General features: G+C 50.1%; 1 protein-coding gene across 5 annotated transcripts; it reads left to right on the forward strand.

Moving 5' to 3' along the window:
- Positions 1-421: 421 nt before the first annotated feature.
- On the forward strand, positions 422-26575 carry Plekha4 (pleckstrin homology domain containing A4). 5 transcript variants are annotated; one of them, XM_037199762.1, is made up of 21 exons: positions 422-600; positions 1054-1145; positions 2737-2844; positions 4347-4419; positions 4519-4619; positions 4752-4861; positions 7169-7384; positions 7682-7952; positions 8612-8695; positions 9455-9502; positions 9817-9897; positions 10039-10188; positions 12599-12697; positions 17427-17567; positions 19167-19266; positions 19330-19406; positions 19960-20121; positions 24746-24802; positions 25125-25174; positions 25503-25615; positions 25712-26575. In XM_037199762.1, exons 2-21 carry the CDS (start codon positions 1062-1064, stop codon positions 25972-25974), a joined length of 2388 nt encoding a protein of 795 aa, XP_037055657.1. In that variant the 5' UTR covers positions 422-600; positions 1054-1061; the 3' UTR covers positions 25975-26575. The 5 variants fall into 5 exon arrangements, with proteins under 5 accessions (XP_037055657.1, XP_037055662.1, XP_037055667.1 ...); XM_037199767.1 differs by having other exon boundaries at positions 19167-19236; XM_037199772.1 differs by lacking the exon at positions 24746-24802.
- Positions 26576-27180: the final 605 nt, after the last annotated feature.

Below are 27180 nucleotides of genomic sequence, written 5' to 3' on the forward strand. Positions count from 1 at the left end.
AGCCAGGGGTCAGACTGGAGTGGGGAGGCCAGAAGAGGCGGGGACAGCCAGGATTGGGAGGGGAGGCAGCAGCGTGGGTGTGGGCGGCTGCCAGAGAGAGGGGAAGCCCAGCAGAGAGGAAAGAGAAACTGGGAGAGGGAGGAAGAGAGAAAGTGAGGAAGAGCACTTGAAAGAGAAGAAAGGAAACAGTCTGGTCAGGGAGGAAGAGGAAGCCTGGGTGTGGAGAGGGAATAACGGAGGGAGAGAAGACGGGTGGGGGTGGCGGTTAGACGGGAGCAGTAAGGTGAGGAGAGGAGAGAGAGAGAGAGAGAGAGAGAGAGAGAGAGAGAGAGAGAGAGAGAGAGAGAGAGAGAGAGAGAGAGGAGAGGAGAGGAGAGGAGAGGAGAGGAAGGAGAGGAGAGGAGAGGAGAGGAGAGGAGAGGAGAGGAGAGGAGAGGAGAGGAGAGGAGAGGAGAGGAGAGGAGAGGAGAGGAGAGTGAGCAAGCAGGAACTCACAACCAGGACAGGGTTTAAGCAACATCAGGTGAGGAGAGACAATTGTGAGAAGCAGTGTCTGAGACACAGAGGTGACAGACCCTGTCACTGGGACACCAGAGCTGGGTAAGTCCCTGGCTGGGCTGGGAGGAACTTGTCTGGATGCTCATTCCTGGTGGCGGGCGACTTGTCTCGGGGAGCTGGCAAACATGATGGCTTGGGGGTTCACGAGAGAAGACAGGGACAGGTAGCCCAGGGCCCCCTGAGGGAGGCAGGGAGTAGAATCCCTATGCACAGAGGGGGTCACATTCCTAGCCAGAGTTCAGTGGGCAGGAAGAAAGGAGCCCCTATTCTTACGGCCTGGCTGCAGACAGCTGCCCCCTCCCACAGCTGCCAGAGCCGCCCACCTCCCTGGCACTGCTCTTGGCATGTGATCCCTGGCCATGGCCTCCCCCAGCCCCCCAGTCCCCAGACAACAGTTCCTTTCTCCTCGGCGGTCTCTGACCTCCCATTCCTGACCCCAGCTCTGTCCTCAGCCCCCAGCAGTGGAGAGACACAGCCCCTTTCTCTTTCTCCCAGAGCTCTCGATGGAGCAGGGCCGACCCCGGAGCAGCCTGAGCCTGGCCAGCAGCACTTCCACCACATCCTCTCTGAGCAGCCCGAGCACCAAGGTCCTCCAGTGCTTGGGATGGGCTAGGGAGGAGGAGGCTCCGAAGGGTGGTCCTGGCCCGTTCCTAACTGTGGGGTCTGCGCCTCACAGAGACTCCCGTTGTCAACGGCAAGGTTCCTTAGTGATTGGGTCTGCCAGACTGGTCCCTAGTTGAGCATCAGCTGCAGCTGGGAATTTAGAGACATTCCCAGCCCTGTCCCCACCCTCCTCAGTCTCTCCTAACTTGAAGTCAGGAGAACAAACATGGACTGAGAGAAGGTGGCTGCTCTTGACTGGGCTAGGGGACTTCCTCCCTAGTCTGTAACCCTCAAACCCACCCACTAACAACCAGGCATGGTGGTTCACAACTGTAATCCAGGACTGAGGAGGTGGAGGCAGGAACACAGACTGGGCTAGGTGAGAGCCTGTCTCATGCAAGACAACAAAATCCCCAAATCCCCAAAGCGCCAGAGCCAGCACTGGGGAGGCAGAGGCAGGTGGATCTTGGTGAGTTTGAGGCCAGCCTGGGCTACAGAGTGAGTTCTAGGACAGTCAAGGCTACATAGTGAGACCCTTTCTTGAAAACAACAACAACAACAAAACCGCATGACAGAATAAGCCAGGTATGGTACTATACACCTCAAATTCTAACAGTCTAGAAGTAGAGGCAGGAGGATCTGAAATTCAAGGGCAACCCTGGTTACATAGTGATTTGAGGATAGCCTGAGCTACATAAGTATCACCTAGGACAAAGTTCACTAAACTCCCTTAAGTTCAGAGCCCAGACGCAGATTTGGTCCAAGGCAGCCTGTGTTTCGACAGGTGCCCTTGGGAGGGAGGAGAGGGATGAGAAGCTGCATCTCCACTTGAGCTTGCTTGCTGAGGATCTCTCTGCCACAGCGTCAAAGCTGTCCTTCTGGTCTTTCATTTACCAGGACTTCTGTTTGGAAGGCGCTCCTGTGGAGAACTCCCAGGCCACACTCCCAGGTGGATTGCAGAGGTGCTTTGGTGTCCCTGGCTGTGGTGGCCAAGAGCGTGTTCTTGCTGGGGACACCTCTACAGGGTCTCATGGAGCCCCGGCTGAACTTGAACTCCCCATGTAGCCAAAAAAAATGACCTAAAACTTGTTGTTGTCAGGGTCTTACTCTCTAGCCCTAGCTGTCCTGGGGCTTTCTCCGTAGACCTGGCTGAGCTCAAACTCAGGAATCTGCCTGTCTCTGCCTCCTGAGTGCTGGGTTTAAAGGTGTGCAACATCACCTTGACCTTCCAATTCTGCCTCTGCCTCCAGAATAATGGGATTACAGGTGTAAACAGCCTTCCTTGGTTTATGCAGTGCTGGGATTTGAACTCACACTCCGTATGATGAGGAAGCACTGTGTGAACAGAGCTAACTAAATCCCTTGTCGTTGTTTGTCTGTCTGTTTGTCTGTTTGTTTGAAGACTTGGTCTCAAACAGCAGGCTGTCCTGGCACTCACTGTGTTAAGTCCTGACCCTCCTGTATCAACACAATGCTGGATTTTCAGGCATGTGCCACCGTCCTCAGCCTCCTTGCCTGGCTTCTAGCCAGTCCCAGGAGACGCCCTCATTCACTTCTGTTCCTATTGTACCTCAGAAGCCTACTCGTGCCGTACATAAGGTCCATGCCTTTGGGAAAAGGAACAATGCTCTTCGGCGGGACCCCAACCTGCCCGTGCACATCCGTGGCTGGCTGCATAAGCAGGTAAGGGTGAGGGAAGGCTGTGGTCCCTGGACGCTGAGTCCTGCTGCTGAGTTTCCTTCCACTCTCCCGACACCATACGCCTCATACTTCTTCTGCCTCATCCTGGACCGGCTACTGTTTCCTCCACACTTTAACCATTCATTCCCGGTCTGTGACTGAATATTTCATGTTCCTGGCCCCAGGACACAGGATAGACACATATAAGATGAACAAGTATCTAAGCCATATTAAGATCATCAAAGTGGGATGCAGAGCACAGTGACATGCACCTTTAATCCAGCACTCCTGAGGCAGAGGTAGACAGGTCTCTGTGAGGCAAGTCTGGTCTGCACTGTAGGACAGCCAGAACAACATAGAGAGACCCTGTCTCAAAAAACAAACAAACAAACAAATAAATAAATACACAAATCAAAAGATGGGAAGAAGATGACCAGGGTGGGGCAGGAATTGTGTAATGGCCTGGTAAATCAATAAATGGACAGGCCTATAATCTCAGTACTAAGGATGCAGAGGCAGGAGGACCTTTTAGCTGCAGATCAAATTCAAAGCCGGCCTGGGCTACTTGAGACAAACAAAACCCACAAAATTTTGACTAGGCTGTTGGGAGTTTGTGGAGAAAAACAGCACACGATAGGGAAGGGAACCTTCTACATCTCAGGCTTTGAACATTTGCACCAAGTCCCTGTATATGAAACCTCTGTGGTTGGTGCATCACCTCAACCAAACCTTCCAGAAACTTCTAAAACCTCAATGGGTAGTCAGGTCCTAATAGAGGTTTTTCTTCTCTTTCTTTCTTTCTTTCTTTCTTTCTTTCTTTCTTTCTTTCTTTCTTTCTTTCTTTCTTTCTTTCTTTCTCTCTCTCTTTCTCTCTCTCTCTCTCTCTCTCTCTCTCTCTCTCTCTCTCTCTCTCTCTCTCTCTCTCTCTGAGACAAGGTTTCTCTGTGTAACTTTGGAGCCTTTCCTGGAACTCACTTTGTAGACCAGGCTGGCCTTGAACTCACAGAAATCCAGCTGCCTCTGCCTCCTGAGTGCTGGGATTAAAGGAATTCGCCACCACCACCCTGCGAGGTAGACTTTTCTAATGTATAATTTAAAATTGGACAAGATTAAGCCAGGTGGTGGTGGCACACTCTTTTAATCCCAGCACTCAGGAGGCAGAGGCAGACAGATCTCTGAGTTCGAGGCCAGCCTGGTCTACAGAGTGAGTTCCAGGACAGCCAGAGCTACAAGAGAAACCCTGTCTCAAGGGGGAGAAAGTGGCCAAGCTTAGAGCCAGATGCCCTACCACTCAATCAGGCCCCCAGCTTTCGGCTATATGAATCCATCAAACCAACACATGCCTATGCCCCCCCCCCAGTCCCTCTGCCCGCTCCCCCTTTCCTCTCTCCCTCTCTGTGTACCTGCCTCTCTCTGGGTCTCTGTTCCCCATTTCTCTTTCCTCCGGCCCTCTGGACTTTGTCTAGCTTTTCTCTGTTCAGCCTCTCTCTTGTCTCTCTCCCTAGGATAGCTCAGGCCTCCGGCTGTGGAAACGCCGTTGGTTCGTCCTCTCCGGTCACTGCCTCTTCTACTACAAGGGTCAGTGTCCCAGCTGCCCCTTTCCCACCTTACCTCTCTCCTCGGGCTCCTGGCTGCCCTGACACGTGCCTGACCTCTGCCCCCAACCCCTCTCTGCAGACAGCAGAGAAGAGAGTGTCCTGGGCAGTGTACTGTTGCCCAGCTACAGCGTCAGGCCGGATGGGCCGGGAGCCCCACGAGGCAGGCGATTCACCTTCACAGTGAGTGTGTTTGTGGGTTCTTGTTAGGTGGTAGGTGGGAACTTGAGGTGACCATGCCTTGGGGCTTCCACATTGGAAGAGGTCTTACCATGCTTCCTCTGAGTTCAAGTCCCAAGCCTCCGTCCCTTGCAGGCGGAGCACCCAGGCATGAGGACCTATGTCCTTGCAGCTGACACACTGGAGGACCTGAGAGGCTGGCTGCGGGCTCTGGGGAGGGCCTCTCGTGCTGAGGGGGAAGACGGGTGAGTGATGCTCAGGCATGTCCCCATCAAGCTCCTTCCTTTGTAGGACCGTCATTTAATATGCAATTACTAGTTATCTTCTAATAGACCCTAACATTAAAGATCCTACACACACACACACACACACACACACACACACACACACACACACACACAAATTCCTCCAATAGCAGAAAGTTTTTCTCTTTTAAGATCTGCCCACCTGCAGGCTGGGCAGCTGTGGCTCACGCCTTTGATCCCAGCACTGGGGAGGCAGAGCCAGGCGGATTTCAGTGAGTTGTAAATTTGAGGCCAGCATGGTCTACAGAGCAAGACCCAAGACAGAAACCAAAACTACACAGAGAAACCCCAGCATGGTCTACAGAGCGAAACCCAAGACAGGAACCAAAACTACATAGAGAAACCCTATCTCAAAAAAAAAAAAAAAAAAAAAAAAACAAAAACCAGGGGGGGGGGTAGAGATCTGCCCACCTTCATGTCCAGCCTGACTCCCAACTGACACACTCAGTAGACATTCTTAGCTCTGCCCAAGGAGTTAGAAACATTTTCCACTCTCAGAACACCAAGTCCTGGCTTGTGTCTACTAAACAAAGTCAGCTTGGAGGCCATGCCACACTTTTTTTTTTTTTTTTTTTTTGGTTTTTCGAGACAGGGTTTCTCTGTGTAGCTTTGCGCCTTTTCCTGGAACTCACTTGGTAGCCCAGGCTGGCCTCGAACTCACAGAGATCCGCCTGGCTCTGCCTCCCGAGTGCTGGGATTAAAGGCGTGCGCCACCACCGCCCGGCCCATGCCACACTTTTAAAAAGACTAGTTTCTTTTTATTTCATGTATGTTTCTTAGCATGTATGTATGTGTACCACATATGTGCATGGTGACCTCAGAGGCCAGAAGAGGGTGTCAGATTCCCTGGAATTGGGATTACAGTTGTAAGTTGCCTCAAGGGTGCTAGGAATTGAAGCCAGGTCACATTAAAAAATGTCTGTAAGTGAATTTATTTATTTATTTTTACTTTTTTTTTTTTTTTTTTTTTTTTTTGAGGGAGGAGCTATATAGTCCTGGTTGTTCTGGAACTCTGTGTAGACCAGGTTGGCTTTGAACTCACAGAGATCTGCCTGCCTCTGCCTCTGGATTAAAGGAAGGCATGTACAACCACACTATTTTTGTTTTTTGAACAAGGTCTTGAATAGTCCAGACCAGCCTAGAACTCACTGTTGATCACCTTGAACTTCTGACCACACTGGTTCCACTTTTCAAGTGCTGGAATTCCAGATGTGGGCTGCCACACCAGTGCTGTAGGGGCTTGTCCCCAGGAACTCTCATATACCACTAGGTCTGGACACATGAGTTTGGATGCTGGTGGACGTCAGAGGTGTTGGGTCCCTCTGGAACTAAAGTAGTTAGAGGTGATTGTGAGCTGCCCAGTGTAGGTGCTAAGAGCTGAACGTGGGTCCTCTGAAAGAGCAGCAAGCACTGGTAACGGCTAGGCCCCTCTCCAGTTCCTGCTTATTTACTGGGGACTGAAGCCAGGGTTTCACACTTTAAGGAGCTGTCAGTACTGAGCTGCCTCCCCAGCCCTATTTTTAAAGTGTGTGTGTGTGTGTGTGTGTGTGTGTGTGTGTGTGTGTGTGTACAACTGCACATGCCTGTGTCAGCTCACGTGGAGACCAGAGCAGGGCATTGGGTGCATTTTTCCATTGCTCTCCATCTATTGCCTTGAAACGGGTCTCACTGAGCTGGAAGCTTGCCTCATTAGTTAGGCTGGCTGCCCATAAGCTCGCAGGGTCTAACTGTCTCAGCTCTCCCGTTTCCTTGGGTATTGACACACAGGGCCATGCCTAGCTGTGTTTGGTTGGTTAGTTTTGGGTGTTGTGACAGGGTCTCACAGTATAACCCTGCTTGACCTGGAACTCAGATACACCTGTCTCTGCCTTCCCAGGGCTGGGATTAAAGGTGCACCAACCTTACCCTGATTGATTTGATTTTTTTTCTCTTTTTTTTGGCGGGGGGGGGGGGGGGGGGAGAGGGTTCCATTCATATTCACCCACGATGGCCATGTGTTCCTGACAGTTCTTGGGAGACTAAAGCTGGATAATCACAAAGAATTCCAGGCCAGCCTGGACTATAAAGATGCTTGCTTCAAAATGATATCACCTCACCCTCCAATCCCCCCCCCCAAATATCAGACTGTCTCAGGCATCTTCCCAGCTTGCCCCAATTTCTAGACTGCAGGACACCGAGTCCTGTACCAGTTGACCCAGTGACCTTTTAGGAGCAAGAGTGATGTCACTTTATGTGCCCATTTGCTAGTGGCCTACCCAGGTCACCTGTACGACCCCAGCCCGGGGAAGGACCCGGGGGACCCGGGGGACCCCCAGAAGTGAGCAGAAGGGAAGAGGGGCGCATCTCGGAATCACCAGAGGTAGCTCGGCTCTCCAGAGGTCGTGGCAGACAAGGAATGTACACGCTCAGCCCTGCAGCTGATCTTCCGTCGGACACGTGGAGTAGGAGGACCAGGAGCCCAGAGTAAGTAGGAACACGTTGGGGTCTTAGGACGGAGCCCTGTCATTATCAGGGCGTGCCATAAGGGAAGGAGGAGTTAAAGGAGTAGTCGGGCCAGTTGGAGGCGTGGCTTAAGGGAAGGATGAGGCCTCGAGAGACCTTGGTGGTGGCTTGGTCCTGTGCAAGTGGGTGCAGGTGTTCCCAAAGGGAACGCATCCACACTTAGCCCAGCAAAGGGACAGGGAGGCCATCAGGGATGGGTAGTGGACCGGGGGCAGGGGCTCCGACTAACTCGGTTCCCTGATTCCCTCCTCTCCATAGGCTGTTCTCATCCCTCTCCCGCCCGCCCTCCCCTCTGAGCCTTCCCCGTCCTCGTTCTGCCCCGGCGCGGCGACCCCCTCTCTCAGCAGGAGACGCATCATCTCCCGCCCGGCCTCACACTCCCCTGAGTCGCATTGATGTCCGACCTCCTCTGGATTGGGGACCCCAGAGACAGACCCTCTCCCGACCTCCCACTCCACGCCGAGGACCCTCCTCCGAGGGTCGGCCACCCAGGAGTCCCCAGCCCTGGAGACAGGAGCCTAGAACTCAGGTGCGCGGAGAGAGCGGGCTGCGTTTCCCGTCAGGCTTCAAAGCTCTCTTCCCAGGCCAGTAATCGAGCCACGCCTCGTGGACATTATGGGGATTAGAGTTCACAATGCAACTGTTTCCCCCAAATCCAAGGCTAGTGGATTTCAAGTCCCATCAGGCCTCAGGATTACTTTTGTGCCATTGTTCCTGTGCATTGTGGGTACTGTAGTCCACAATGCTCTACATCAAACTGAGGCATAGTTTGGTTTCCAGTTATTATTTCAAGATAGCCAGCCTCTTGATAATTTCTCTAAGACTCACAGATTTATAGCCCAGAATATCTGCAGCTAACTTCCCACAGCCCCTAGCGGCTTTGCCAAGGCTCGTGTGTGTGGAGCCAGTATAGTTGAGGACGTGTGTGTGTGTGTGTGTGTGTGTGTGTGTGTGTGTGTGTGTATGTGTGTGTGTGCGTGTGTGCTCAGAGCCTGGCCACTCTAGGCAAGTAGTCTGCCACTGACCTACTCCCCAGTACCTTTTTTACTTCTTATTTTGAGACAGGGTCTCCCTAAGTTGCTCAGGCTGGCCTTGAACTCACCCTGTAACCCAGGCCTCCAGAGTAGCTGAGGTGACAGCCTGTACCACTAGGGCCTAACAAGACGCTTCTAAGCATTTTTATTTCAGTCTACCCAGGCCTCTTCTGGTTCTTCCACCTATCTCCAGCTGCCCCCAAGGCCACCCGGGACCCGGGCCTCCATGATTTTGCTGGTAGGTTTCCTGCAGCCCCAGGAATCCACTAGACTCCCTCTCTCCCTTGACCTCCCCACTCCCCAGGATGGTTGTCTCCTCGCCAAGGAGCCTTGAAAAGCCCATTCAGGATCCTGGGTAGGTTCTCTCACTGTTTTCCCATGGCTGATGAAACAAGGCATTGAGTGAAAAAGTGAGCACATGACTGTGCCTAGGTGTGGGTCGAGGAGAAGGTTTACTGTGGATATGAGGGAGAGAACAGCCAGAGGCATCTGGAGGAATCCACACTGAACGGGGGCCATGGGAGGAGGGAAAGGGGCAGGGGAGATTGGAAAAGATGGCAAAGAAGAGCCGAGGACGAGAGACCAAAACACCGTGGGGCTGAGCTTATATAGGAATTGGAGGCGCTGGCGGAAGGGAAGCCGAGCTCCAGGGTTGGAGAGGTTCAGGTAGGGTGGGATGCGTTGCTGAGGCGGCTGGGCAGCGTCCTCTTTGCTGTGTTAAGTAGGCCCCTCAGCCTTTTGTCTCCACTTTCCTTGAGACCTAACAAGTGTCACTTGGAATTCATTCCCGCATTGTTCTTGCTGTTGTGTTCGAAACCACAGGGGAAGACCAAAGATTTGGACAATTCAAATTTGGATTTAAGGAACTGATTCTTACTGCTAGCAGAGAAGAATCCAGCCTTAGGGCCAAAAGCATGCCGTGCCAAAGGGGGCTGACAGAAGGGTTTGTAAAAATGGGCATCCAAGCCCTTTGACCCTGGAATTTTCTCCTCCTTAGCCAGGCCCCCCAGCAGACTCAATTTCGCATCAGAGCTTGGAAACAGACGTAAGTTCTCCCAGATCCAATCCCTGTCCAGTTCTCAGAGTCGAAGGGAAAAAGGTCTAGACCAGCTGTTCTCAATCTCTGGGTCCAGACATCCTGGGAGTTTTATATCAGATATTCACATGACAGTTCATAATAGTAGCAAAATTACAGTTATGAAGTAGCAACAAAGTAATTTTATGGTTGGGGGTCCCACGGCATGAGAAATGTATTAAAGGGTCGCAGCCTTAGAAGGCTGAGAACCACTGTTCTAGATGGAGCTGGGAGGGGAAAAGCCAGGTGAGGTCCATAAAGGCTTCCTTCTCAACTTCTGCCAGACACTGCTGACCAAGCTGTGTGGGCAGGACCGGCTCCTGAGGCGGATCCAGGAGGATCTGGACAAGAGGCAGGAGGAGAAGGTAAGCAGGGAGGGCCTGAGCTGCTCATGTCTCACCCAGGCGTGAGAGTGGAGACGCTTCCCACGAGGAGGGACTGGGGGGCACATTCATCTTCTTGGGTTGGAAGTCGCTTCAGAAGTCTGACCGCTGTTCTCTGTGCAGGAGCAGCTAGAGGCAGCCTTGGAGCTGACTCGGCAGCAGCTGGGCCAAGCTACCAGGGAGGCTGCGGCTTCGGGGAAGGCCTGGGGTCGCCAACGCCTTCTGCAGGACCGGCTGGTGAATGTGAGGGCCGCTCTGTGTCACCTGGCTCAGGTGAGCATCTGGGAAGGGCAGGACTCTCAGGCTTGGGCCTGCTGCGGTGGAGACTGTGTGGGCTTGAGAGTCACGCTTGAATCATCAGCCAGGTCACTATTCAAATCTATAGTCTTTTAAAAATGTGTTCTTATTACATGTGCGTGCGTGCGTGCGTGCGTGCGTGCGTGCGTGCTTGTGTGTGTGTGTGTGTGTGTGTGTGTGTGTATGTGTATACACGCACACCAGTGTATCCCTGGCATCCATGTGAGGGGAAGAGGACAACTTGAAGGAATTGGTCTCGTCTTCCACCCCGCTGGTCCTGGGGACCGGACTCAGGCCACCAGACTTGGCAGCAAGTGCCTTTACCAAATGAGCCATCGTATGGCTTCTTTAACCCATAATCTTGATCGTTATAGGTGAGGGGCAAGCACCCAAGCAGTAACAAAGCTTAATTTAGTAGCTTAAGAGGATGATGGTGATGATGATGATGATTGTTTTATTGAGACAGGGTTTCTCTGTGTAGCCCTGGCTGTCCTGGAACTCACTATGTAGATCAGGCTAGCCTTAAACTCACAGTGATCCACCTGAACTTGCCTCTGAGTGCTGGGATTAAAGGTGTGTGCCACCACATCTGGCCAAGAGGATGATTTTTACAATGAATTTATTATTTTCTATTAGACATATGTGTATGTGCATATGAACATATATGTAGGGTGTTGGGTGTTCTGTGTTGCATGGGTCAGTGGAAGAGAGAGAGTCACTCCAAGATGTAATTTAGGCTCTCTGTGGCAGCAGGGAGGAACAGTTTCTATGAGCTGAACCCCAAGCGGCCCTGCAAAGGTATATTTATTGATTGTCACACAAAAGTTGTTTTTTTGGTAAAACAAGTTCATCATCCCAAAGCCCTGATCTAATCTATATGTTTCGTAAAGGAAAACATCACAAGCTTGCAGCTTTAGTCCTTATTGTGCTGGGCGCTGTTTGCAGTACCTAATAATGCAAGACACTCCGGGTGTGCCAGGACTGTCTTGTGACCAAAGTCACGCAAAGGCTGTAAAGTTCCTTCAGAAAAACAGCTCTGTAGATAGGAGAAAACAATCTCATTTTCTACAGTGATTCCTTCAAGATCTAAGTACTTCTACATAACAACTGTTCATTCTGATGTTTACTCTAGATATGGTGAACACAACTATCTCATTCTGATGTTTAGATACTGTACTAGATTTCCCACTACACACACACATACATGTGAACCCAGGCCCTCAATCATAAGATGATCTGATTTGACTTTATCTTATTTTTTGAAATAGTCTATGTATTTCCGGCTGGCCTCGGACTCACAGAGTTCTGCTTCTTCTGCCTTCCTTCTGCTGGGATTAAAGGCGTGTGCCACCATGCCCTGCAAAGTGAAACCAAAGGGATAGCTTATTATTATTGTTACTTATTCTGTGTGTTGGCTTGATGAGATGTCTCAGCAGGTAAAAGCACCTGCCCCCAAGCCTCAGGACCTGATTCTCAGAACCCACATGTCCGAAAAGAGAGCCAACCCCCACCAGCCATCCTTCCCCCTCACACATAAAAATAAACATTTAAAAATGAATTGTGTGCACATAGGCCAATGTGCTGGTGGGTCAGAGAAGAACTTGTAGGAGCTGGCTCTCGCCTTTCACTGTGTGGTTTCTGGGGATGGAAGAGGTCTTCAGGCTTGCTACCAAGCACCCTTTCCTGCTGACCTCACTCACTCTCCCTCAATGTTACTATGACCTTAAAAAAGTTATCTAAACATTCGGGGCATTTCTCTAGATAGGGAAAATAGTATTTGAAGAGGCAGGGCATCTCTGTGAGTTCAAGGTCAGCCTGCCTGGTCTATAGTGAGTTCCAGGACAGCTAGAGTTACATAGTGAGACTGTCTCAAAAAAAATAAATGTATTGGAGAGATGGCTCAATGGTTTAGAGCACTTTTGCTCTTCTAGGGGACCTGGGTTCAATTCCCAGGACCCACATGTTGGCTCACAGTCATCTGTAACTCCAGTTCCAGAGGATCTGACATCCTCTTCTGGCCTCCATATACATGATGCACACACATACACACAGGCAAAACATTCATACATATAAATAAACCTAAAAATTAGCAAAATAAATAGTATCTATTTCATATGATCCCTGTGAGGACTGTGAACACAGAAATGAACAGATACTTAAAATTTTATCTGTGGGCTGCTCGGCTGCATGGCTTTAAGGATCCACCCATGTCCACAGGGATCACATGTGGCATATGGCCTGGGGTTCCCAGTAGTTTAGACAAAGAAGATCATGGGGTTGAAGTCCATCTGGAGTGAGACGACCTGAAGGGAGCCTCCCTCCCCCTCAGCTGGGGCTAGAGCTGGTGCTTTGAGGGGCTAATCTTGTATCTCTTCCTTTTCTTTAGGAGCGAGAGCAGGTTTGGGACACGTACAGCAGCCTGGAGCAGGACCTGGGCACCTTAAGGGAGACTCTTGAATACCTCCTGCACCTCGGGTCCCCCCAGGTACACCCCTACTCTCCCCTCCCTGCCCACAGCACCAAAGCCACCTGGGAACTGTGGACGCCCCAGCAGTGTCTGGGCACCCGTCTGTCAGTGACTTTCTTCTTGACGTGACCCTAGTACCTGCAAGAAGCAATCACGGGAAATGTGTCATGTTAGGCTGTGCTTTGGTTTATGTTTGAGGATATGGTTCTTCACTGTGAGGGACGTAAGGCAGAGTTCATGTTGGCAGGAGTAGACGAGGATTTCTCAAATCTCAGCGGATCAATACACAGAGAGTCAGGGCTGGAGACATGGCTCGGTGGTCAGAAGCACCCGCTGCTCTTGGAGACCACCATAGTCCAGTCCCCAGCACCCACATGGTGGCTGTCAATCATCTGCAATTCCAGCTCCAGGGGATCTGATGCCCCTGCCTCCACATGCACCTGCACTCAATGCACACACTCACATGTAGACACGTACATCTACTCATATTTAAAATAATAAAAATAAACCTTTAAAAAAAGAGAAGAGTCGAGAAATGCTGGCATCCCTCCAGCCCACTCACTCTCTAGAATGTTTTAGTCTAGAATGCTCTGCTTCCACTATTACATCTTCAGTTTTATTACTTTTTATTTGTGTGTTTGTACATATATTTACGTGTGGGTGTATGTGTGCCCTTGGAGGCCAGAGGAGGGTGTTGGATTCCCTGGAACTGGAGTTACAGTCAGTTATATGTTGTCTGATGTGGGTGCTGGGAGCCAAATTTAAGTCCTCTGGAAGAGCAGCAAGTACTCTTAACCCCTGAGCCAGCAACCCCACCCCCCCACCCCCCAAGGTCTGTCTATTGGGTAGCTGTGGCTGTCCTGTCCTGGAACTGGCTGTGCAGACCAGGCTGGCCTTGAACTCATAGAGATCCACCTCTCCTTTGGCTTTCTCTTTTGTCTCCTTTATTCATTCTGGGGTCCCAGCCCATAGAACAGTGTGACTTATGGTCAGTGTGGTCTTCCCCCCTAGCCAACCCTCTCTGGAAATACTCTTAGACCCAGCCTAACCATCAGACAGTCTGTCCCAGGCTGCTCCTGCTTTCTAAGTCCCCTATGGTCCTAAAGACCTAGTTTCAGAAAGCCGCTCTCTGGCTGGTTCGAAATGTCTCCTCTCAGTGAAGCCCTGCTTGTAGTGTGAAATGCCACGACTGAGCCCAGTCTCCTTCCACCCTGAACATTCACGTCTAGCGCCCACTTCCAGTCAGTGGCTGTTAAATTTATCCTTGGGAGTTTTCTGTGCTCGCTCTTTCTCTCTCTCCCCTCTCCCAGCTTTTCTCTCTGTTCTTCACTCTTTTATCTTGTGTGTAAGTGTGTGCAGGTGTGTGTACGTGTGGAAGCCAGAGGACCTTGTGCACCTTGTTTCTCAGACTGAGTCTCATATTGGTCTGTTACTCATCAAGTAGGCACTAGGCTGCTTGGCCAGTGGCCCCAGGCATCTGCCGTCTCTGTCTCCCCATGCTGGGGTCACTTGTGCCTCTGGTCTGGCTTTTTGAGGTTTAGGTGTTGAACTCAGGTCCTCCCTCAGGCTTGCACAGCAAGCCCTTGGTGGACAGAACTGTTTCTCTTGCAATCTCTGTTTTTGTTGTTGGTTTTTTTGGGGGTTGGGATGGTATGAGACAGGGTTTCTCTGTGTAGCCCTGGCTGTCCTGGAACTCTCTCTGTAGACCAGGCTGGCCTCCAACTCACAGAGATCCACCTACCTCTGCCTTCCAAGTAAGTGCTGGGATTAAAGGCCTGTGTCACCATGCCTGGCTTTTCTCTGTTGGTTTTTTGAGACAAGATCTCACATTGTAGCCATGGCTGGCCTTGTACTACATAACCTAATTTGGCTAGAAAAGATGGTGATCCTCCTGCCTCTGTCCCTCAAGTGCTCATCACATTGGACCTGTTGTAGGCCTGATGGAAGCAGCCCGTTGTGTGCACCTGTGTGCTTGGTCTCTCGCCTCTTTCCAGGGTCTAACCTGAGCTACATAACTCCAAATTATGTCTGGAGCGATGTACACCTGTAATGTAGTCCAAACAATCAGGAGACTGAGGCAGGAGGATTCCAAATTGAGGAACAGAGCTGGGGTTTTCAAACAAAGAGCTCAGGTGGTCAAACTCTTACCCAGCATGCACAAAGACCTGTGTTTAAGTCCCAGCACTATGTACTCCAGGTGCTGCAGCTCAGGCCTACGACTCCAGTACTCAGGAAGAAGAGACAGGAGCATCACAAGTTCAAGGCCACTTTTGGCTACTTAAGGAGTTCAAGGCCATCATGATATGTGCATGAGAACTTGTCTCAAAACAAAACAAAACAAAAACAAGAGGGCTGGAGAGGTAGCTCAGCAGTTAGGAGCACTTGCTGCTCTTGCAGAGGACCCAGATTTGATACCCAGCACCCACATTCTTCTGTAACTCCAGTTCCAGGGGATCTGATACCCTTTTCTGGCCTCCTTGAACACCAGGCATGCATATGGTGCACAGACATACATGCAGGCCGAACATCCATACACAATGTATTTATTCATTTGTCTATCATCTATCTATCTTTCTTTCTTTCTTTCTCTCTCTCTCTCTCTCTCTTTCTTTCTTTCTTTCTTTCTTTCTTTCTTTCTTGTCTGTCTATCTATCTATCTATCTTATCTATCTGCCTGTCTGTCTGTCTATCTATCTATCTATCTATCTTTTGGCTTTTCTTTTTTCTTTTCTTTTCTTTCCTTTTTTTTTTTTTTTTAAAGATTTATTTATTTATTATGTATACAGTGTTCTGTCTGCATGTACACCTGCATGCCAGAAGAGAGCACCAGATCTCATTACAGGTGGTTGTGGGTCACCATGTGGTTGCTGGGAATTGAACTCAGGACCTCTGGAAGAGCAGCTGGCGCTTTTAACCTCTGAGCCATCTCTCCAGCCCCCCCCCCCTTTTTTTTTTTTTTTTTTGGTTTTTCGAGACAGGGTTTCTCTGTGTAGCTTTGCACCTTTCCTGGAACTCATTTGGTAGCCCAGGCTGGCCTCGAACTCACAGAGATCCACCTGGCTCTGCCTCCCGAGTGCTGGGATTAAAGGCGTGTGCCACCACCGCCCAGCTCTTTTGGTTTTTCAAGAGAGACAGGGTTTCTCTGTGTAGCTTTGGAGCCTGTCCTGGGACTCGCTTTGTAGACCAGGCTGGTCTCAAACTCATAGAGATCCACCTGCCTCTGACTCCCAAGTGCTGGGATTAAAAGTGTGTGCCACCACCACCCAGCCATAATTTATTTTTAAGTAAAACAATGTATTATGAACAGGAAATGTCAAAAAAAAATTTAATTAAAGGCTTGCTGGACCTGCCATAATGGGACAATGTCTCAAAAACAAAACAAACAAAAGAAAATGGGCTTTATAATGAAATGATAAATACCTACGGTTAAATCTAGCGAAGGGTAGTGCAGCTGGAGAGTTTCTCTCTGGGTCCACCAAGCCCCTGCAGCCACTCAGACCCAAATAAACACACAGACGCTTATATTATTTAAACTGTTTGGCCTAATGGCTCAGGCTTCTTGCTATCTAGTTCTTACATCTTAAATTAACCCATTTCTATTAATCTATAAGTTGCCACGTGGTTTGTGGCTTACTGGTACCTTACATTTTGCTTCTCCTGACTCAGCCTTCCACCTCCCAGAATTCTCCTCTCTCCTTATACTGCCTACACTATTCTTCCTGCCTGACTACTGGCCAATCAGCATTTTATTTATCAATCAATCCGAGCAGCACATTCACAGCATCCCCAGCACTTCCCCTTTTCTTTTTTCAAAAGGGAAGGTTTTAACTTTAACATAGTAAAATTACATATAACAGAACAATTATCAAGCAAGAATTACAGTTACGGGGTAGGCCAGACATCGCTGAAAGCCACAGACATCATTAGTTATCATTAAAGCAGTATAAAACGGACTGGAGAGAAGGCTGCTCTCCCAGAGGACTCCCAGCACCCACATGGCAGCTCACACCTCTCTGCAACTCCAGTTCCAGGGGATCTGACCCTCTCACACAGACACCCATGCAGGCAAGACACCAACAGGGGGACGGGGGTGGGCAGGAAATGCCTTGACACACTTGTGTCTTTAAAAAAAACAGCTGTATGACACATAGAGATGTACCATGTTCATAGATAGGAAAAAGCAGTGTGAGGTGCAGGCTCTCCTACTGGTTTCCCCAGTGGCAATGTGCAGGTCTTGTACACATTGGAAAGCATGGGGCTGGGGCACGTGGCTCATTGTTTACAGCACTTACTGCTCTAGCAGAAGGCTGGAGCTCAGAATCCAACACCCACATGGGATGGCTCACAAACTCCTATAACTTTAGCTCCAAGGGATCTGATGTCCCTTTCTGGCTCTGTGGGTACCTCCACATACATTATCACATACCCAGAGAGACACATACATACATACAGATGAATAAAAATAAATAAATCCTTAAAGTTTTGGGGGCTGGTGAGATGGCCCAGTAGGTAAAGGCTCTTGCTGCCAAGATTGATGGCCTAGGTTCAGGGACCCACATAACCGAAGGAGGAAAACAGTTCCCACATGCACTCGGACCATGAGTCATACATGGAATCTGTAAATAAGGGACAGAAGCAGCCAAGCCAACCTCCATGCAGCTGCCTTTAGAGCCTTCCGGGTGGGGCCCATCTGCCGCTGCTCTCCTTGTATTTTCTCTTCTTGAACAAAGCCCTTTCCTTCCCCTAGGACCGAGCAGCTGCTCAGCAGCAGCTGTGGATGGTGGAGGACACGCTGGCAGGTCTAGGTGGCCCCCAGAAACAGCCCTCACATACTGAGCCCAAGTCTCCATCCCCTGCACCCCAAGGAGAAGAGTCATCAGAGCGAGAGGTGAGATTTCCAGCTCCTCCTCAGTTTCCTCTCTCACCTGTCCTCACCCAGGTGAGTCCCTCACCCACCTCTTTCCCTTAACCACCTACCAATCCCATGGCAACGGGCGGGGGGGGGGCGCAGGGCACGGGCACTGAATCCCCTGAAGTCTGCCATCATGTAAATGCTGGGACTTGAACCTGGGTCCTGTGCAAGAACACTGTGCTCTAACCACTGTACCATCTCTTCAATCCCATCCTCTTCTATTTGCTCCCAGGACCCAACCCCAGGCAATGGTGCCCCCTTTCAGGCCGGGTCTTAAATGCTATCAATGAATGTAATCAAGACAGTCCCTGCAGACACACCCACAGCCAAGGAGATGTAGATATCCCCTCACTGTCACAGTGTGTGTACACTTTTGTGTGGGTTGTGTACTCATGTTACAGTGTTCATGTGGAGATCAGGGATAATTTGTGGGAATCAGTTCTCTCCTTCCACAGTGTAGACCCTGGGGATGGAACTTAAATCATCAGACTTGTTTATTTATTTTTTGAGACAGGGTTCCTCTGTGTAGCTTTGGCTGGAACTTGTTCTGTTACCAGGCTGGCCTCGAACTCACAGAGATCCCCCTGGCTCTGCCTCCTGAGTGCGGGTATCAAAGGTGTGTGCCACCACCGCCCAGCCAGTTTCTAATCCACTCTGTACTTTATGTTTTTCTGAAGGAAAGCATCATACCTCCACCACTTTAGTCCTTACTGTGTACCATTTCAGTGCCCAATAATGCAAGAGCCTTGGGTGGGCCAGGAGCGTCTTGTGACCAAAGTCGTGCGAAGGCTGTAACGCCCCCCTCAGAAAAAACAATTCTACAAATCATGGAAACCAATCACTGTTTTCCACAATGATTCTTCAAGGTCAAAGTACTTTTAGAAAATAACTATTTGGAGGCTGGAGAGATGTCCCAGTGGTTAAGAGCACTGGCTACTCTTCAGAGGACCCGGGTTCAATTCCCAGCGCCCACATGGCAGCTCACAAGTGTCTGTATCTCCAGTTCTGACACCTTCACACAGACACACATGCAAGCAGAAACACAAAACGCAGAAAACAACTGTTCACTCCACTGTTTTACCCTGGATACAGTGACTGCTGGATCCCTACGACACTATCCATCTGTCTCCTGATTTTCTGTCCACCCCAGCTAGAAAGGGCATCAACACCAAAGGAAACTTCACCAAGTGTGCTTTGGTGAACCACCGGGGTTTTAGGGGTTAATTACAGGAGCACGAATGTGTGATCAGAGGCAGTTGCTGCACTGGGAAGTCCCCCCAGACACCACCATAGCATGGCCCCAGTGCGTGCTCCTGGGAAGCCGCTCACTGCTCTGAATGCCTTTGATGTTGAGCAACTTGTTTAACTTGAGAGGATAAGAGAGGTTAAGCAGCTTGTTCAAAGTCGCACAGCTAATAAGTGGCAGAGATGCGATCTGAAGCCAGTATATCTGGCTCTCAGTTTGTGATCTTAATATTTTTCCGTGCTGTGCCTCAATTGGTGAATACTTGAAAAATTGTGGTAGTTGTAATAAGAAGAACAACAATATTTGATCCCCATTTTTTTTCCTTCCAGAGCCTTCCAGAGTCACTGGAGCTTAGCTCCTCTCAGTCCCCTGAGGTGGACTGGGGTCGACCCCCGGGAGGTGACAGAGCCCTCCTCAGCCCTCGCTCAGGTGAGCACCCTGGTAGGGTGGGACTGCTGTGTTCTTATTCTAAGTCCCTTTCTGTTCCTCAAGGTGTTGGGTCTCCAAGGGTCTCACGGGCGTCCAGCCCTGAAGGTCGTCCGCCCTCATCCCCACTGCTGAAAACTAAGGTAGACTGTCTCCCAGACACCTTAAATCTGCCTTATAACTGTGCTTGATCACCTCTGACCTCCCAACACTAGTTGTGTGAAGATGCTGTGTGATTTGGGGTAGTTACTAAGCCCCTCTGAGCCTCTCTGCTTCTCATCTGTGTAACGGCACTAATAGGCTTGCAACGACATGAGATTTAAAACAAAATAAACAGGGGCATGGCTTGGTGGAAGAGCCCTGCTTAGAAATCCCCCAGTGAGGGGCTGGGGGAGGCTCAGCCGTGAAGCCTGGGAGGCGTGGGTTCATTCTGCAGAAGAGTTAGTGTTTCCCACTCGATGTCGAGTTATTGGGGAAACTGACATCCCTAGGAGGCGGGACGCTTCCTTCTCCATAAGGTGGGGCAGGTGATGGAAGGCGGCCAAAGACGTGGGTGGGAATCCGACCACACAGGGCCGGGGAAGCTGGGCATGTGTCTAGGGCCAGGGAGGGGACGCAGCAGGCTCTGGTGGGAAGTCCCTGGGACAGAAAGAACGAGGAAGCCCAAGGTCAGGGTCTTGGTCTGTCTCTCCCCAGGCCCCGGTGGCGCGGCCCCGCATGAGTGCCCAGGAGCAGCTGGAGCGCATGCGCAGAAACCAAGCCTGTGGGCTTCCTCTCCCTCGCCCCGCCTCCCCGAGGCTCCTGACCCTGGGGAGGGCACTGTCCCCAGCCGGACGCCAGCCTGACTTGGAGCAGAGGGTGAGGAGAGTAGGTTCTTGGACTGGGGAGCAGGGTGGGAGAGGACCCGCTGTTCCTAGATTGAATCTCCCTCCCCTCCTCCTTCTCCTCCTCCTTCTTCTCCCCCCCACCCCCAGACAGTGTCTTGTGTATGCCAGGATAGTTTTGAACTTGCTACATAGCTAAGGTTGGCCTTGAACTCTAGCCTCTGGCCTCTACCTCCTTTGTGCCATGATTACAAGCGTGTGTCACCATGCCCGGTTTATACAGTGTCGGGGTGGAGCCTGGTAGGCGAGTGTTCTGTTGATCAGCCCAGTCCCTGCTGCCTTTCTAAAAGGGGAATACTTCCCACTTGGTTGATGTAAACCAAGTCATCCGGCCCTGTGCTTATTCCTCCTGCAGTGGGAGGACCTAGTGAGGAGGTGTGTGAGAGGCTCCTCCTGGGGAGATGGAGCACACACTCAGGTTCCCTCAGCCCGGAAAGGAAACTCGTAACAGACTACAGCAGTGATTGCACCCCAGTCCAGCCTGGAGAACCATGAGGTTTCATGGGATGTGTGAGGGGTTACCTACAGTAGCAGAAATGACCTAAACACAGCCCCATTGCCAAAGCCGTCCTCGCGTGAGTGACAGCTCACCAAAGCTGCAGTGGCGGCTGTCTGCGGGGACCATGCAGGCACTCGGTGGTTCCGAGAGTCTCCCTGTAGCGGGGCCGGCTAGTCTCCTGTCTGCGGACTGTGCAGGCAGTGGTTCTGAGACTCTCCCTGTAGCGGGGCTGGCTAGTCTCCTGTCTGCAGACCGCACAGGCAGGCAGTGGTTCCGAGAGTCTCCCTGTAGCGGGGCTGGCTAGTCTCCTCTGCCCGCCGTGTTTGCTGTGCCCTTCCTTCAGTCGTGGAAGTTTCCATAACTCAGCAAGTTTCAGCTTCCCCAGACATGTGAAGCTGGCCCATCTCCTCGGTCTCAGGATTCTTCCCTCTCCTGCAGGGGATGTTTCAGTTCAGAGGAAACTGCCATGAAACAGGAGGAGCAGGTATCTCTCCAGTTTCCGTGTTGGAACTCAGGCTCTCTTAGCGGCTGTGTGGCATGGAAGAGGTTGTACCTCCTGTAGCTCTCTCTTCCATGCTCCCCATGCACACACCGTGCCAAACCAAATCACGTGATCTAAGGGAGAGGGAAGGGGTAGAGAGACAGGCTGACTGAGTAGGGATGTATCTTTGCTCACCACATCACACCCCTCTCCAGCTAGGCCCTGCTTGCTAATGGCACAATTAGCCGTAAACTCTGTCCTAATGTTAGGAGAGAGGACCACCTGGTCCTGAAGGAAGCTGACATATAATCCCATCAATGAAGATTATAGTAGATGATCCTCAAGGCCATCGTTGGCCGGAGCTCGGAAGGGGAGCGTTGACAGAAACAATGGAGACCTAACACCGTGGAGCCTCAGAGGGGAGGGGAGACTGGAGCCGAGGCTCAGTGGTTAGGAGCACTGGCTGCTCTTCCAGAGGACCCGTATGGCAGCTCTTAACTGTCTGTCATCCAGCTCAAAGTGACTTGACACCTCACACAGGCATAAATGCAGACAAACACCAAAACACATACAATAAAAATTATAAACAAAAAGTGAGAAAGAGCAAAGCACCCGAGAGGCGTGGTGGAGGGCGGGAGGCCAGAGGAGCCTCTTCAGAGAGCAGCCTTCCCTGAGCAGGCCTCTTGAGGAATCTCAGACTCCTTCCCCACCAAAGCATAGGTCTGACTTTTTATAGCTTTTTATAGCCATGGCCAGGCTAAAGGAAGTTCCAGATGATGTGATTTTGTTCCATGTAGTATATGTGACAGGGAGCATGGAGAAGCCATGTGCCACAGATTGTAAGCTGTAAGTCACAGCAGTGACTCCTTAATTGTGAACTTCAGGGAGGCATGGCCTGATTCAGGCTGTGGAGTCAGACCTATGTTCTGTCACTCACTGTGGATGGATTCATTGTTCAGATGAAACATTCTCATGGTCCAATCACATCTCAACAGCACCACAAACTGGGGACCAATCCTTTGACATATAAACCTCTGGGGATATTTATATCCAAATCAGAGAAGCTTTTGTAGCTGCTGTAGGTGTGGGCAGAACTTCGTAAGCCTGATGTTCTCAAAGAGGACAGGTGAATTCAAGCATCATGTCTTTGGGCCATTTCATTCTGAGACCCCCACCTAGCATCACCATAAAAATAGGAAGTGTGGCAACCGTGAGGAGGTGGAGGCGGGAGGATCAGGGGTTCAAGGCCATCCTCATCTATATAATAACTTGGAGGGCACTCTGAGATACATAAGAATCTGGCTGAAAAATGTGGGGGCAGCCGGGTGGTGGTGGCACACACCTTTAATTCCAGCACTTGGGAGGCAGAGCCAGGCAGATCTCTGTGAGTTCGAGGCCAGCCTGGTCTACAGAGCGAGATCCAGGCCAGGAACCAAAACTATGCAGAGAAACCCTGTCTCAAAAAACGAAAAAAATGTGGAGGGAGTCAGGGCGATAGCTCAGTGATTGACTTTGGAGCCTCAGACCGTTGTATAAAGCCTGGGCCAACAGTGAATGCCTGTAATCCCCATGGCATGGAGATGGGAGGTGGAGATGGGTGGTACCCTGGGAGCTCATGGATCAGTTAGTGTATTGAATCTTTCTCTGTTTTGCCAGCCAGCTCCCAAATCAGAGACTCGTTATTAATTATGGAAGCTTGGCTGATAGCTTAGGCTTGTTTCTAACTAGCACCTATAACTTAAATTAACCCATTATTGTTCATCTATGTGGTGCCACGTAGCTCGTGGCTTTTACCTCTCATCCTGCATGTCTTGCTTGCAACTTCCTTCTTTCCAGTGTCCTCTCTGTCCCCAAAATCCTACCTAGCTATTGGCCACTCTGCTTTGTATTAAAGTGACACATATTCACATTATACACAAATATTATTCCGCATTTCCCCCGTTTTGTCTAAATAAAAGGAAAGGTTTTAACTCTTCACGGCTGAGCCACCTCTCCAGCAAGGTTTTAACTCTAACAAGGTAAAACTATATACAATTAGAACAATTATCAGGTAAGAATTACATTCACGGGCTGGAGAGATGGCTCAGAGGTTAAGAGTATTGACTGCTCTTCCAGAGGTCCTGAGTTCAATTCCCAGCACCCACATGGTGGCTCACACCCATCTGTAATGAGATCTGACACCCTCTTCCATATACATAATAAATAAATAAATCTTTAAAAAAAATTACATTCACAATGTCCAGTCCATTTGTATTTGACATATTTGGAGAAAATACTCCATTATTTATTCTATCTTGATGAGGTCCATAGCTCTGTACCTAATTTACCTTCTATCACAATTAAGGAAAATTGCAACTATAACTCCCTAGTCTTCAACTCTATCAAAGACCCCAAATAGATACAATATTACCTGAGTAAACAGGAAGTGCCATGCAAGCCACTTCCAAACCTATAGAAATGACAGACATGCCGGGCGATGGTGGCACATGCCTTTAATCCCAGCACTGGGGAGGCAGAGGCAGGCGAATCTCTGTGAGTTCGAGGCCAGCCTGGTCTACCAAAGCGAGTTCTAGGATTTTCAGGGGGTCTCCCTCAATCAAACCTGATCTCTGTCAACCTTGAATGAATCCACAGACTTTTGTTTCCTGTGAAACAAAATCATAACCTCTTCCATAACATAACATTTTTGACTTTCATTTTGAAGTTAAAACATTTTTAAATATATAAGTTGGTTTAATTTAGCAGTTTTTATAATCCAATGTCAGCAGCTATTGTTTGTTCATCAGCAATCAAAAAGTTAAACAACGCAATAACATATGGGATCCAGACTCCCTAAGTACTTCCATCTCTACATGGTTTATTCTTTTTTTAATAAAGACTTTATTATTTCTAAACTATTTGTTTTTTATGACTGTCTATATCCTTTTTCTTAGGCCTACACACATTGTTAAACACATTGTAACCTGTTTAGAGTTTTTTTCTTTTCCTCTGAACCTGCTTTACTGCATGTATCTGTAACCTTTTCTGTCTTTATGAGCAAAACCTGGAACTGCCATGCAGCTTAGCTCAGCTTATGAACCTGCTGGCAGCTCAAGCCCTCAGGCTGCAGCCAGGAGAGGTGTCTGTGTACCTCAGCCTGCATGAGAGACTGAAGGACTAGGAAGCCACATTTGACTCCATTTTTGTGTGGTTGGAACCTTTTTTAAAGCTTTCTCGGGTCTTATATAGAAATATGTGCCTGGACATTGGATGCCATTTGAAGTCAGGCTTTTCTTTGGGCCACCATCTCAAATAATGACACAGAGACTTACTAATTATGGAAGCTTGGCCCTAGCTTGGGCTTGTTTCTAACCAGCTCTTATAACTTAAATTAACCCATTGCTGTTCATCTATGTGGTGCCACGTGACTCGTGGCTTTCACCTCTCATCCTACATGTCTTGCTTCTCCTGTGTCCCGCTGGTGACTCCCCTTCTTCCCAGCATCCTCTCTGCCGCCCAAAATCCTACCTAGCTATTGACCGTTTAGCTTTTTATTAAATCTGTCAGAGTGACACATATTCACAGTGTACAAAAAGTTTATTCCACAACAAGTTAGTCTGGCCAACTTGCTGGTTCCAGGCTAATGACAGATCTTGTCTCAAACCAAACGTGGAGGACCAGAGGAGGGACACCCAGGTGATCCTGTGACCTTCCTAAGTATCTGCATGTGGATGGGTGGGGAGGGGGACCTGAGGGGGAGAGAGGAGAAAGGGAGGGGGAGACTGGGGAAGGAGGTAGAGAAAACAGGGCCTCCAATGGCAAGAATTCTATTTTCTGTCTTCCTTCCCTTCTTTCCTCCCCTCCACTTTTCCTTTTTCCTCCCCTGCCTCCTTTCCCTACCAACCTCTCCTCTCTTCTTTCCATCTGGACACAATCTCGTCATGTACTCAGACCAGGCTGGCCTTGAACTTGTGACCATTCTCCAAGGCAAGAATTCTAACCACCTAATTCCTTCCAGCCTGTTGTAGGAGCTGCGAAATGGCTCAGGAGTTCTGGGTCCTGGAGTAGGTATGGATGTAGAGTGGTGAGTGGAGACGGGGGGATCTGGGTGCAGACAGGGGAGCATTGTCATGGTGTCCTGGCACCAAACAAGTCTCCACAACTCCAGCGTCCCTTGAGTTCCTGTGGTATCTACAAAAAAGCCAGGAAGTCCCTCGTGCCCAGTCAGGAACGGCAGCGCTCCAATGGCCTGGTTCATCCAGTAAGGCCAACCAGACTGCTGGTCTACCTGCGATGCACAGGGCCTGGGTTTAAAGTCCTCTAGATACAAGCCAAGAAGCACAAATCCCAGCAGGCCTTGGTGGCCCCTTTGACACCCGTGGCTTATTTTCTGTAGTTCCAGGCACTCCACAACCTACATGCCAACATCTGGAGGCCACCGGGAGCGGGTCCTCAGTCTCTCCCAGGCTCTAGCTACAGAGGCTTCCCAGTGGCACAGGCTGATGACGGGTGAGAGGCCGGGCTCTGCACCCCTGGGTCTGAGGGAGGAGGCCTGGAATTGTGGAGTGCAGATGTCAGAGTTAACAATTCTCATTTCCCTTTCAGGCTCTCCAGGGGGAAGCCCAGACCCCAGGGGAGACTGTCTCCCGCCAGGCTCACAAGCTCCCAGTGAAGAATTGCCCCAGGTCACCTTGTCCCCAGCTTCTCACAAGGCTAACTCTGCTACCACAGGGTTCTCATGCCCAGGGAGCAGGCCAGGCCTGGCCCAGTGGGAAGCGGGCTGGGACCCTGGGAACACCCCTCCCGCTCCCCTGCAGGATGAGGGGACATGGCCCCTGAGAGTCACTCTCCTGCAGTCCAGCTTTTGACTTGCCTCTTTGACACAAGCTGGGAGCATGACCCTGAGGTGTGAGATCATTCGGGACCACAGGGGAGAAGTTTGTTCCGTCCTGTGTTCTAGGTGGGCCGGGCTACTATGGACAAGATCGATTATCCCAACACTATCCAAATTTGGATTAGAACTTTAAACTATTAGTCAATACTTAGCTTTATTCTCTCTGAGGTTGTGGCATTGTGTTCAGATTCACAGGTAATAAGGAAACTGCCTGACTCCATTTTGAAGTCAGGAGCCATTGTGCTGTATTTTTAAAAATAAGTTTCTATGTGCTGTGAGTTGAGTTTCCTGGAACTTGACCTTCCCCAACCCATGACCTTGATTTGTTTTTGAGAATACCCTGACCCTCCCTGACACTCCCTAATCACATGGTGGGTGACCAGTGACTTTTCTTTAAGGGTCTGTATTTTATTGCCCATTGTCTCCCTCCAGTAAAACTACTCCTGACTTTACTCTTAAAAGGGCCGAGAGGTGGATTTGCTGCTGTGCTCTGTAGCCCGACTTAGAGGAGACAGTCCCTGGCCAGCTCTTGGGTGCACCCCAGTAAAAATAAAGCTTGCTTCAAATTTGACTCAGATTATGGTCTTATTCTCGCCGTTTGGGATTAACATTTTCTGGAGGCCCCAGTGAGATTTAGATCACCCACCAAAATTCTAAACCTGGACCTTCACTCCAGAACTCCAGGGGGTCGGGGAGCTGCCTCCTGGGGCGGGTGCCTTGAGCCCTTCTAAGGCTCCTGGGCTGCCTGCAGACTGTCCTGATGAACTTCTGTGCCCAGAAAAGCAGCAGGCATCTACGGAGGCCTCCTGGGGAGTCACAGTCTGCTTCTGTTTTGCAGGATCCCTATCTGGGTTGGGGAGGGAGTTCAACAGGATCCCAGTGTTCTCCCTTCGAAGGCAAAAAGCGAGTTGTCACCTTGTACCCCCACCTGAGGTTCTTGGTTTTGTGTCTGTTTGTCTTGTCTTATCTTTGGCTTCATTTTTACTGTCCTCTTTCTGCCTTTTGACTTTCTGTGTTCATTGGTTGATTTTGGCGTGGCAGGGACAGAACTGACAGACAGTGTGGGTAATAAGACTAGCAAGACTAACAGCCCTCTACCTCTATCCCCTATAGTTAAGGAAGATTCTGAGTATCCTATCACCAAGAGTCACCTCTGACCGTTCTGGGAAACTGGTCTGTG

This window comes from Peromyscus leucopus, chromosome 1, assembly GCF_004664715.2.
Source record: "Peromyscus leucopus breed LL Stock chromosome 1, UCI_PerLeu_2.1, whole genome shotgun sequence".
Taxonomy (NCBI): Eukaryota; Metazoa; Chordata; class Mammalia; order Rodentia; family Cricetidae; genus Peromyscus; species Peromyscus leucopus.

Bases quoted from the DNA above. Each gene is read 5' to 3' on its own strand.
- Plekha4 (XM_037199762.1), top strand. From the start codon at position 1,062: ATGGAGCAGGGCCGACCCCGGAGCAGCCTGAGCCTGGCCAGCAGCACT. The intron at 1,146-2,736 runs GTCCTCCAGTGC...ATTGTACCTCAG, and splicing joins TGAGCAGCCCGAGCACCAAG to AAGCCTACTCGTGCCGTACA. The intron at 19,407-19,959 runs GTAGACTGTCTC...GTCTCTCCCCAG, and splicing joins CCCCACTGCTGAAAACTAAG to GCCCCGGTGGCGCGGCCCCG.